General features: G+C 55.3%; 1 protein-coding gene across 3 annotated transcripts in view; it reads right to left on the bottom strand.

Annotated features, from left to right (window-relative positions):
• PSD (pleckstrin and Sec7 domain containing) overlaps nucleotides 1–12,892 on the bottom strand; it is a 46,315-nt gene that overhangs the window by 13,355 nt on the left and 20,068 nt on the right. For 2 of the 3 annotated variants that reach the window (XM_061459330.1, XM_061459331.1), the window contains 5 exons: nucleotides 3,852–4,052; nucleotides 3,373–3,453; nucleotides 2,738–2,850; nucleotides 1,869–1,927; nucleotides 1,225–1,314 (listed from right to left, as the gene is read on the bottom strand). In XM_061459330.1, the coding sequence (XP_061315314.1) occupies nucleotides 1,225–1,314; nucleotides 1,869–1,927; nucleotides 2,738–2,850; nucleotides 3,373–3,453; nucleotides 3,852–4,052 (544 nt within the window). The remainder of the gene's footprint in view (nucleotides 1–1,224; nucleotides 1,315–1,868; nucleotides 1,928–2,737; nucleotides 2,851–3,372; nucleotides 3,454–3,851; nucleotides 4,053–12,892) is intronic. The other variant, XM_061459332.1, reaches the window with a different exon arrangement.

Here is a 12,892-nt window from a genome sequence, read left to right as displayed (position 1 = left end):
GCATCTTTAGACAGCTGGTGCTTTGGGGGGTGAAGTTTAACAGGGACGGGGCAGTACCTGAAGTGCAAATACTCGACCATGGCATGCTGGGGGCTGCAAAGGGGGCATGCCGAGGAGCCTGAAGAGCTTGGATGATCCAGAGCACAGCAGCTTTAGAGGGCAGGGGTTCGGGGTCCTCATTTTGGATGTTTCTATTCCATTTTGGGTGCTTAAAGCTGTTTCTGGAGTTGGGTTTACAATTAGAGGAGGTTTTTTCCCTGAGTAACTCCCTTTACTGGCAAAGTGTGGGCTGAGAGGGAAGACAGCCCTATTGAGAGCTGCTGGTAACCTCATAATGATGGGGCAAGCAACGCAACCAGGAATAGACCCACACAGGGAGCTCAGCTTGCCACCCTCTCACCCTCTGTTGCTTTTTTTCCATCAGCTCTCTCCCCCTGACATGGCTCCGGCACCCTGTGGGAACCCATCTTCCACATAATGAGTAATTTGCCAACTGTAGTGCTTCACCAGCAGCCATGGTTTCTGCCCAGCAGATCCCATGGGAGCTACGCCTGTTCCCAGGGCCCAAGTTGGAGAGACAGCAGCTCAGAAAACCCTCTCGAGGACAGGCTATGCAGAGAAGCACAGCAGTCCAAGGCTGGAGGTGCTTGCTGAATGCTGCCTGCACTCCCTGGCCAAATGCCACAAAGAACTGGGCCAGGCAGGGAGAAGGCAGGAATCCCCCATTCACACCAGTGTGGCGAGTTCCCGGCTTCAGGGCTTTAACCAGGAGCCCACCTGCTCCATCACCATGCCTTGCCCTTGTCACTAAACACATTCCCTCTGCCAACAGAGGTGGTTCCAGTCCCAGGGCCTGGCCACAACTTTGGGCTCCAGTGCTCCAGAGAGGCAATAAAGGCTGAGTACCATGGGGTCAACACCACAAAGACGCTTGTTGCAGCTGGGGAAACCAACCCTAGGAAGCTGACCCTAACACATGCCCCCTTGCCTGTGATGTAGGCACAGGAAGGTCAGTGAGGGAATCAGGACTCCAGCTGGAGCTCCAGCATCCTCCTGGGGGAATGGGACAGCCCATGTTCTCCTCAGCAAGATAGGAAGAAAACTGCAGGCAAAGGGACCACCACCATTCCTGTACGAGTATGAACACATTCATTTGCACCCCGGGTAACCATCCACGTGATCCTGCCCAAAGCTCTCACTTTTGCTCAGAGAGACTGAATTTACCTTGAGCAGCTCCTTGGGGAAGTCAGTGCCTCCATTGAGTCCCTCCAAGTTGCCAATGAAGTCGGAGCAGGACATCCTCTTTCCAATATTCTGGGGGAGCCACGGGGAGAGAAACGTGGGGGTTACCTTTGGGCCAGGGGTCAGTGCTGGCTGGAAGAGGTCCCACAGCCCAGGAACACACCCCCTATCCCTGCAGCGGGGTGAGGGCCCAGCCAGGTCTCAGGGAGGCTGCTTGCAGGGGTGGGGAAGCTGCTGGCTTTGCCTTGGCTCAGGGAGTTTTAAATAGCCTTTTTCTAATTTGGGTGCCTACCCACTTGCGATGGCAGCCGGCTTTGGAGTCTCACTCCCGCTTTCTCTCCCTGTCCACTTTATTCTTCTGTCCTCAACCAACCTCCACATCTTCCAGCTCAGTGCATCTCCTCCGAAGCCCCATCCCTCCGTCATCAGCCCCTCCTCTCATCCAGCCTCACTCCTCCCCAGATATGTTAAGGGTAACCAATCCTCACAGGCCCAGGGTCCCATGTCTCCTGCTCAGGAGGCTCTGTCCTTGCAAATCCTCACTCTTCCTGCAGTACCTATGGTTCAGGGCAGTGGGTGCAGGGACAGTGCAGGGACAGATGGGGCTTCTGGCAGTGGGAACTTACATGTCCATGCAGATCTGTGTTGAGTAGCATCAGGGCACAGGTGAGGGTGTGGGCTCCATCTGCAGCACAAGGACAGGGCAGGAATTAGAACTCCAGCTCAGCACCTGGAGCCGGTGCTCCAGCCCCTCAGCACCCAAGGCGGGGCACGTGGGCTCTGAGCACCCAGGAAAGCCCTGAGAGCCCCCTCCTCCCACCCTAGGCACACAGCAGTCAGTGTGGTGGTGGCAGCACGTGGGTGAGTAGGTAGGAGACCACTCAATTAAAGCTGGTCCCAAACCTGAGTGTACAAACTCCCTTCCAAGCCTGCAGTCCCTTCAGCCAGTCAGCAATGCTGCAGCTACTCCTGCAGAGCTCCTAGCACGGCAAGGTGGGACTGGCACAGCCCCCTGCCAGCCAGGCAGCCCAAACCTCACCTGCCCCAGAGCCAGCCCAGAGCAAAGCACGTGAACACACACAGGAGAGGCGCAAAGACATGAAACAGCACGAAGTGGGTGTCCGTGCCACCCCGAGTGCCAGGCACCTGAGTTTTCTCACCTGGCCACTGCCTGAGCCGAGGGTCTGAGAGCTGGGGTCTATTTGGTGAGGAGGGCCTTCTCTTGCCTCTTGTGCTAATCTGCTCAAGGTCAGAATTAAGGATGGGTTGAGCCCTAATTATGCATAATCTAAAAGGAGCAGGTTTGGGGTTTGTTTATTTATAATCGAAAGCATCTGTCATTTGAGGTAAATGACATCTCCCAGTCGGGGATGTCTCATAAGGTGTCAGTATAGGCTGTCAGCCTGCTCTCTGGTTTCAGTTTGAGCACCTTCACCGAGATGATGAATGCATGGGTTTGCTTGAAACACACACAGAGACATGCACAGTTTCTTACCTTCTGAAGAGATGGCATTGGGATTACACTCATAATAGCGCTGGGAAAAATGAGCCAGCACTCGCTCTCGCTCTTGTGTCTCTCCCATCAAGGCCAGCTCCTTTAGAAAGGACCTGAAAAAGCAGCAGTGTTGGTGACACATGAAACCCACCAGCAGCTTCTCCAACCCACCCTGTGCAGGAGCAGAGCTGTGCTTTCTGGTTTGCAGACCCCCGTGTGTACTGGATGAAGCCCAGTGCGCTGCATGACTCCCCTCAAGCCCACAGCACCATACCCTGCAGAGACCTACAATCAGACTGTAGGTCTACACTGGAACTACACTGGGAAAGGAGGTGGGGGTTACATCAGGAAGGTCCAGGGTCAAGGCCTGGAAAGCCAGGCATAGGTGAACCTGCCTGTCACCCAACCACACTGACTATTGAATTAAGACCAGGGATGCTTTCTTGGCTGTGTGGCTGAGAGACCACTTTGGAATCACCCTCCACTATTTAAGAGGTAAGAGGATCTCCACGTGGGAGCCATGAGGTCTGCCTGCTCCTGCAGATCTCTGCATGGGTGCAGAGCTGCAGAGGACATGCTCTGCTGGGACCCACTTGGGTGGCCACCACACATGCACACGTGCACTCAGCTCTGACCTGAGGGCCTGGTCCAGGCTCATCCCCGTGAACACGAAGAACTTCAGATATTCCCCTGCCACCATCCTGCTGAACTCATTGCTGAAATAGAAAAGAGGGAGGTGAGAGTGAGATCAACCAGAATGTGGGGACAACCAAAGGCACACAGTGGGTGGATTCTAGGAGGCTGAGAGCTCCCAAGGGTTGTGGAAACTGTGCTGAGGACACAGACACCCCAGACTTCCATGAAATGCAGAGAAGTCACCCACAGATCCAATTGGAATACTGGGCATGTAAAAGAAACTGGAGAAGCTAGAACTGGAAGGGCTCACAAGACGTCTGCTAACCATTCCCCTGCCCCAGCACCTGTGCAGAGTGGGCTTTGTGGTCCTGCCAGCTATTCTCTGCCAGCCCGGTGCACCACAAGGGCAGCAGCTGTGCGTGCACTGTGGGTGCAAGTGGGCCCCTTGCAGAATGGAATGTTCCCTACGAATACCCACACGTACTTCTTCCCCAAGTGGCGGGCCACATCTGCTTTTTTAAAGCCATCCAGGTTGTAGAGCCTCTTGGCCAGGCGTTTGGCAGCCTCCAGGTCAGCCTTGTGCCCATTGGAGAGGGTGTCCGTGCTGCCCAGGGCCAGCTGCTCCATGCTGTCCATCTCTGAGTCTGAGTCCAAAACCAGCTGCTTCAGGGGGTGGTTGCTGCAATGGGAAGGGACGCTCCATGTTAGCCTGTTTGCAGATGCTCTCCTTGTCCAGCTTCTCAGGAAATGCAGGTTCCTCACCCCCAGCAGCTACTCAGTGCTGGGGCCCAGGGTGAGACACTGGTTAGAGACACCCCCAGGTCAGCTCTGGGAACTAAGGGAAAGTTTGGGGATGTGGCTGCAGGAGAGGTGGGGTGACAGGACAGTTCAAGTGACTGATGACCAAGGCCTCCAAACCCACATCCAAACCGTAAGTAGAGTGACAGCACAACCACTCCAAAGTCCTCCACCCTGAGGCTGGGAAACTGCATGTATGGGCTCAGGCTCTGCCAAGCTCAGCCGTAGTGAAGACTCGGAGCACAAACTTGTGCACGTCACATGCTGTCCGGCACATCCACACTAATTTTTTAACCTGCACAAACATCTTGTGCTGCTCTTGAGTGCAGTTTCTACCCGAGATAAAGACAATAATTCCTTCACTTGCCTTTTCTCACCCTCCGACTTCAAAGCACTTCACAGAAGGGAAAACTGAGGCAAAGATGAAGAACCTCCCCCACCCCCGGCCTCCCAGCTCACAGAGGGGTGTACTGTCTTCTTCAGGCTGCCCATCAGCTCTCAGCCCACCATGCCTTAAATGGCCACATTAGAAGACACTCTTGGCTTAGCCCCCAAAGCAGTCTGACTCAGTGCCACCGAAGTTATCCCAACCAAGAAGCCGGTTGAATCTAATCAACAACGAACATTAAGTAACTCTGACCTCGCCCAAATTTTCTGGCAGCCCTCGCAATGTTCCAGTCCCATTTATTTTTAAAAGTCTCTAATTGACTTTTAAGAGGCCTGCTCTCCCCAGCCAATTACCCAGGCCAATCGCCTTGAGGCTCCACTTCTTGCACAGAGGCTGAGCCTCCTTGCTGCTCAGCACTGCTTTTCCCAGGGGAGCCACACACAGCACTGACAGGCTGCCCCCTGCCCCAGGGGGCTCCTGGGCACCTTTCTCCCACCCTCCTGGCACATCCAGCAGGGAAGCCCCTCTGTGCTCAAACCCAAAGGATGGACACCTCCCTAGTGAAAGCAGCTCTGACACCCTGCAGATCCCCAGGGAGATGTACTTGGCTTGGACCACTGCTGAGCTTGGCAGTACTGGGCAGTGACACTGGTAAGACCTGGTTGGGTTCCCGGGGCAGATCCTTGCCCAGTTAGCCCCAGCCCTCTCCAAGAGCCTGTCCATCACCCCATGCCACCCTGGTGGGAGCAGCTATGAGGCTTGCCACAAGGTCACTAGGAGCAAACCGGCTCTGAGTCCACCTGCTCTGTGGAACTGTGCTGGGCAGGCATTTCCAGCATCACCACCTGCATCACCAGCATACCCTGAACTGCAGGCATCCTTCCCACCTGCCTAAAACTTCTCCTCCTCTCAAAACAGGGTGGCCACATCCAAAGGTGCTGCTGGTGTGGAATCTGGTGCCCACGGCCCTCCAGCTGTGCCCAACACTCTCTGTCAGTGCCAAAGCCACCCCAGGGGCCAGTACTGGGCACACACCTCAGCACCATCTGGCTCCTTGAGGGCTGCAGCCACTGTGCTCTCAGCCAAAGACAGGGCTCACAGGCTCTCTGCTTCCCAGCAGCAGAGACAAACCCATCCCCACAACCAGCCCCTGCCAGCCATACGTTGTAGTGACTGTATTTTTCACTAAATTCTATCTGCTGTCACAGCAGCTCCAAGGCTGCTTTTCCAGCTGCAGGCTGAGCTACAAAACTCAAAGCCACAGCTCCACCACTCCCCATCCTCTGACTGCACTTCCAGAGCAAGCAGCTGCTCAGTCACCCTCTGAACACCTTTTCATTCTTCTCAACCACCATCACCAAAATCTCCCAACTAGGCCTGGCCTGTCCTACCTCGTTTGGCTGGCCACTGGAGCCTCCCCGGCCAAACAGAGCTCTGAGCCTCCCACCATGACCTCTCTTCCCAATCTGTGGTCCTCAGCCTTCCTAGCTACTGCTGAGCATCCAGGCATAGGCCATTTACAAAACCTCTCTTGTCCTTAAATATCTGTACCTCCCTGCAGGCTCCCAACCTGTGGTTGCAGTTCTTGCCTTGCTTCTTGCAATGGGCATGCAGGGATCACAGCCTGGGTGTCAAAGCAGCTTTGCTAGCAGGATCTGCTGCTCACTCCCTCACCAAGTCCTCATACTGATTTGGGGATTTACAACAGCAAAGCATAACCTTGCTCTCAGGATTAGGCACTGCCCAGCCATGCCATGAAACGTGTTTTCTTCCAAGACTCAAGCCACTCTCGTGCTTCAGTAGGCTGGAAGTCCCCCATTCGTGGCACCCATCTGTCACCCCTCAAAGCCCCATCTGGCTTGGAGAACGTGGAGCTTAAGGAGAGAAAACCAAGAACCCAATCCTCAAGCAAATGGGGAACAGAGCAAAGAGATGTGTCCCTGTATAAGGCAACTGAGGTGATGTTAATTTTCTTGCCAATGAGCTAATGTCTCAGGGTGGGTTTTTTTTAGTGTACTTTCTAAAGTGACATTTCAGTTTGGCTTGAAGAAACACTGAGACAATATTTTTTACATTAGATACATTTTCAACTCAAGAAGTGGCCCACACTTAAGAAATAAAGATCAAATTTGGTATTGTGTGAGTATCCTCAGCATGCCTCAGATGAGTCATCCCTGAGCAGACCCAGCACCAGCTAATTCCTCTCTGCGCTGCCCGCCTTGGACAGCCATTGCCACACTCCATGTCAGTGGGAGCACTGGTACCCTGCAACCTCAGAGGTGTTTCTTTGGGAGCTCAAGGTCCCAGCCCATGTATTGGCAGCAGTGAGGTGCTTCTGGAGTCTCTTCCATCAAGGTAGGGACATGATCCAGCTCAGGGCTTGCCCCAGGGCAGAGGCTCTGCACTGACCACCTCCCATCCCAGCTCAGCACAAGGCACATGTGCTCCCAGCCCTGGGGAGCTGCTGCAAGACCATGGTCCTGCTCGTGGCCACCACACCACAGACAATCCTCCGGGGCTCAAATGTTCCTTGTTGGCCAAATGCTCCTTCCCTGGAGCCAGATCTTTGTCTCACCCCAATATTTCTCCACTGGCTGAGTGCCTGGAGCCCAGCAGGAGACACCGCAGCACCTTCCTTCCCTGGCTGCAATGCAGCATGTCACTGCAGGAGCCTTGACTTCTTCTCCCCCCTGCCAACACAAACCAGGCTCACTCAGCACCATGTTCTCTCCATGGTTGCTAGCAACCAAGAGTAAATCTCTCCTGGATGTGGGGCAGCAATAAGGCACTAGCTCAGTAAAGCCTGCCCTAGAGGGCTGACCTTCAGCTTCTGGTTGCCAGCAGGGATATATCTGTATGGTAGGATCCTTCCCATATGGTATCTGCAGAGTGGGATCCTTCCTGCACCAACACCCCGCTTCCCAGGAATGGGGGAGGAGAGATGCCCCTGACCACAGGCTGGGTGGGGTGGCCATTCGTTTCAGCTGGGGGTGCTCAGCTGAGCTCCTGTGTTGTCCAGGTCCTGCCTGACATGTTTCCAGGTGAGATACCTGCTGCAGGAAACTCACAACCTCCAACCACAATCCACATGCTGCTTGCTCCCCACAGGAGGCTGGTTTGCATCCTGCACCATGAAGGGACAGCGCAGAAAGCTTTGTCTGAGTCTGTGAGGGACACATGCATGGGGCAGAGCAGCAGTCTGCCCTCGATTCCCAGTGCCCCACATGCATGGCTAGATGCCCAATGCCTCTGCCAAGCAAGCACAGCCTGCCTAATGTTGCTGCTAAGAATGTACCAGACCGGATCTTTGGCTGAGCTAAATAAACTCAGCTCCCTCCTTCGGTCTCAGCGGAGCGACTGTGATTTATGACAGACAAGATCTGGGCTGGTTCATTCCTTGCAGAATTGAAGTTAGGGCTGAGAGGACACTTGAAGGTCAACCAGGCTGGCTTCCAAGCACAGGCAGGGCTGGTCCTGCTTTCTGGCAGCTCTTTTCGATCCTAAAGTCATGGAGCCACAGCAGCACCCTCCAGCGTTCCTGCTGCCAGGTCCAGGTAGGACCTAACTTTGGGCAGTTGTGCCCCTCCTCGGTCCTCTTTCTTTGCAGACTTCCAGAGCCTCCCCTGCAGCATCAGCCCTCTCTGGAGATGCCTGCCTGTCCTCCATCACCCCTTCCCATCAGTCCCTTGTGGGGGTCACAACTGCTCCTGCAGAGGACAAGGGTGAATCTGCATTCCCAGCAAACAATTTCTGGAGCCAGCGGAGACCCTTAAAATCTGGTTACTCACCTGCTGGGTAGAGAGCTGTCTTCTTCTTCAGAGACACAAATGCCATAGGATCAGCACAAGGAAACCTGAGTCTCTCAGATCCTTGAGCAAAACCTAGCCAAGGGGTTCTAGTCTGACCCAGGGGCTGGAATTAATGCCTGAGATTAATGTGGGCTGTGTCCCGCAGGGATGGGATGTGCCCCTGGAGGCAGCCCTGTCAGACCTGGGACCTGGTCTGCTGCCCCATCCTTCAGCTGATGTGTACCCTTTCCCAGCTCCTGCTGCCCCTCAGAGCTTGACATGGAAATACATGCTTGGGGGAAAATTCCCCCCAGGCTTATGACCCATTTTTTTGCCATGACAGTGATTGTGGGGAACCCCCTTCGTCCTCTGCCCCAGCCCTGTCCCCATCCTGGGCTCCTATCCAATCCCTCCCTGCTCCTCCTTCTCTTTCCTCATTGCCCTCCTTCCTCTGCTCACCCTCACCCCCAACCTGCCACATCAAACCCCGAATACACCCGACGGGGCCCCAGACTGGGCACAGCCCCCAAAGGCATCATCTCACCAGTTTCCCCAGTGCCAACTGGGAACTCGGGCCAGCTGACAGACCTGCGCTGGGCTCGGGAAGGGGAGGGGCACCGGCTCACCGACTGCTGCAGTAACAAAAAGGACCTTATAAAGAAACACAGCAGAGCTTATTGGCGGGGGGCTGGCGCTCAAGGAGCTGCAGGCAGCCGCGGTCTGTCGGGATAGAGGGTCTGTCTCCCGGCGCATTCTCCGTCTGGGGCTCCCTGTGCTTCCCCACGCCGCAGCGCCAGCGCGGAGCTCTCTCTCTAGCGAGGCTGCGGGCGTGCCGCCCCTCACCGTGATACGGGGCCCTTTACACCAGGCTGTTTGCAACCTTCCCCCTCCCCCCCCCCCCCGCCTTTTGCTGCCGCTTCTCCTCCTGCCCTTCTTCCCGTCCCACCTCAGGCGATGCCCCCGATTCCGGTGCCTCTTACGAGGGGACGAGTCACGTCCCCTCCCTCAGCCGGCACCCTCAGGACCCGGCACGGCTGGCTCTGGAGGAGCGGGATGGGCAGGGGAAATGGGCGGCCGGACCAGGGGGCTCACACCCCCAGGGAGGTGCAGTTTGTCCATTTGCATTCTGCTGGGGGTGACGGCCTGCAGGGTGCGCGGGACTGCGGCAAGTGAGGGCGCACTGTGGGTGCCCGCTTTGCACCAGCCGCGTGGCTACGGCTGGCGATTTGGACCTGCAGTTGCAAAAGTCTGTCCGCCACAGCTGGAGTGACAGCCCTGCAGTCCCGAGGGCTGCCCCAGCTCCCACCCCGCCATCTCACCAGCACCGGAGGGATTCCCCAGCCCTGCAGGGCTCTGCCCCCACACACACCCCGTGGGTCACCATCACCACCCCAACGACAGACTGCTCTAAGTGCAGTCCTGTGCCCAGGGAGAGCAGGCATCTGCACACCTTCACCTCCCCCCAGACAGGTGATAACCTACTCACAGAGCCTCTGCCCCACGCTGGGAGTGCCGTGGGGTGTCCAGCTGTGGAGGAACAGGGAGGAAGTCCCACAATGGGACTCTTGCTGTTCAGCCACTGCTCCCTCCCTTTCAGCCAAGGCCACCAGAGGAGGCACAGGCATCCCAGCGCCCGGGGCAGCCTCACTGGGTCTGCACTTAGACACATTCCCCATGTACAAGGTCAAGATAAAAGCATGGTCTCAGACTATCGCGTGCCAAGGGACACCAGAACCTTGATGTAAGCTGAGGCTGCATGAACCAAGGCTGCCGGCCGCGGGGGACACCACGTCTCCCCGTCTCCCCTGCAATGCAGGGGCCATCACCACCAAGAGAGACAGTTACAGGCTGCAAGGCCATCCCCAGCCAGACCCAACCCCAACCACTGCAACAATTCATGCCACAGGTTTGGCAGATACAAAGAGGACAGCCACAGGGCAGCACACACAAGCCTAGACCTTATAGTGCTCACCACCAGTCACCCCTTTGCCAAAGCCCTGCACAGCCGCCACCGCAGAGCCCCCCTGCCTTGGGTCCCCAGTCCATCTGAGCTGGTGGCCATCAGTCTGTACTGCCTGTGACCATGGGCAGTGGTGAATGCCGAGCTCTGGCCCCGCTGACAACAATGGCTGCAGAAGTTCCTTAGCTCCTTTCCCCAGCAATTTCCATTAAATACCCCTTAGTGGGAGCATCACAAGGATACTCCCTGCTCGAGCAAATCCACCCTGCCAGGCACCTGGAGCCACTGGGAACCTTTAAGCAATCAGCCATGGAATTCACACCTGGAATACTGTGTTCAGTTTTGGTCTCTGCTATACAAAAAGATGTGGACAGGGCTAGAGAGGGTCCAGAGAAGGGACACAAAGATGATCAAAGGCCTGGGAAGCCTGCCCTATGAAGAAAGGCTGAGAGAACTGGGTTTGTTCAGCCTAAAGAAAAGAAGGCTCAGGGGGGACCTCATCACCATGTTCCTGTATTTAAAGTGTGCTACACAGAAGGCAGCTATTCTCTTTATACAAGGAGTTACATAGAAAAGATGGAGGTGATGGGCACAGATTACTCCTGGGGAGATTCCAGTTGTACACTAGTGGAGAATTTTTCACAGTGAGAACAGTCAGCCATTGGAACAATCTGCCCAGGGAGGTGGTGGACTCCCCAGTGTTAGACACTTTCAAGATCTGGCTGAACAGGGTGCTGGGACATCTTATTTAGGTCATACTTTGCCTAGAAAGGTTCCATCAGATGATCCCTGAGGTCACTTCCAACCTATCCTATGATTCTTCCTCAAACTACTTGAGAGTGCAGTGAGGGCTGCAGCTGGGTTTCCCCTGTGCTCCCCTGCCACCAGAGCAGAGGTACTCCTGCTTGTGAGGGCCGGAAGAGGAGAATAGGCTCAGCAAAGGTGGCAGCAAAGGTGCACGGCAGTTTGGGGGGAAGACACAACACGCCTCCATGGCCTGTGCCACAGCCCAGCACTGCTCTGAAACCTGCAGCAGCCATGCTCTGTGTGTGCTGCCAGCACACTCTGTGCTCCATTGGCTATAAACCAGTGAGGAAAAACCTCTGTTAAGATGCCATGTTGCTGTGTCTCTGCACCTTCATGCCTCCCCATACCCCTGCTTTGGTATTGCTGTGGTACGATGGCAGTCTGTGGATGGTAAGTCAGATACTGTCCTCTTGGTTTCTCCAGGATGCTCTGTTTTGTTCCCTTGCCTTGTCAAAGAAATAGAAAGCCAACTCTTACTGCAGAGAGCACTGATCATGGCTGGATACTGCCACCCTTTGCTGCCTCGTGCCTCTCAGACATCACCTTTTTTACAGCACAAACCTTGCCTGGCCTCTGTGCCACCATGTCCCTGGCTCCTGTGTACCAAAGAAAGGGAAGGCCTAACCCACCACCCCTCTGCCCCAAAATGCCTTTTGAGTGATCTAGGGACCACAAGCATGTGTGATACCCCACTCTCCTCTCTGGACTGCAGAAATCAGAGAGGACACAGAGCTCAGATCTCCACCTGGCCACCCAAAGATGAGTGTATGAGGATGGTGCAGGTTGTGACCAAAAGTGACATCAGTTTGCTGTGGAAAAGACCTAACCCAAAGAAGTCTGGTGTGGAAAAAACCAAAGCCTAGAAAGCAGATGAGGGATTCAGGAGGCTCTGGCATTGCACAGAAGGCCACTGGGCTGAGAGACCTTGCAGGGAGGCAATGTAAACAAGAAGGTCAGCACTGGCATGACTGGGACAGCAACTCCTGCAAGAGTCACCAGTTCTGCAGCTGAACCACTAGACAAGACCTGACATCCAGACTGAACCTGACCACACTCCAGATGAGTGTACCTCGGAAAAAGAAGATGACGCCTGCCAACCTGCCCTATCAAAAGTGCCACAGCCCAAGACCTTGCTGGAAGGCATAGGGTTGCAGGAAGGTAGTGTCTCAGCCTGAACATGGTCTCACACAGAGACAGGTTGGAAGTGGCGGGGCTGAGCTTCCCCAGCTCAGAGATCCACAAGAGATTTTCCCCAGCATGGGGCAGCCATCCTGAGCCCAGGAGCAGGCAGGCTTGGAGCAAGGTACAGGGTGGGTCGTGATAATCTCTGCTCTCCATCTCCCAACACACACAAGCCTGAGGAAGTTCAGGAGGCCAGGACAATACGTACAAGACTGTGAGACTCTTGCCCTCAAGAAACAGGAGGGTGCTACTCAGATGGTGAGGAGTGCGGCAGTACCAGGAAGTTTTGGCCTCCAGGAGGGAAAGGCTGTTGAAATTCTACCACTACTCAGCTTGTGACTGGCCTCTCCTCACAGCCACCATGGATACTGGACTGTCCTGCAATGGGAACCACCATAGGATTGAACTCCTGTGACTCCCTGCTTGCTAGGCTGGAGGAAACCTTCCAGCCCTCCAGCACCAACAAAGCTGGCCAAGATCAAAAAGGAGATGTGCTCCCACCAACGTGCCTACCACAACACTGTGGTGATCACTGGCCTGATCAGCAGTTTCACAGAAAATCTGTTCCTGACCCTTCACCTCTTCCCCTGCAACAC

The sequence above is a fragment of the Pezoporus flaviventris genome, unplaced genomic scaffold (genome assembly GCF_033815535.1).
Source record: "Pezoporus flaviventris isolate CSIRO_AGI_PZ_B2104156 unplaced genomic scaffold, CSIRO_AGI_Pfla_v1 ptg000029l, whole genome shotgun sequence".
Taxonomy (NCBI): Eukaryota; Metazoa; Chordata; class Aves; order Psittaciformes; family Psittacidae; genus Pezoporus; species Pezoporus flaviventris.
Note: the sequence above shows the minus strand (reverse complement) of the source record. Positions and strands in the feature narration are given on the sequence as shown.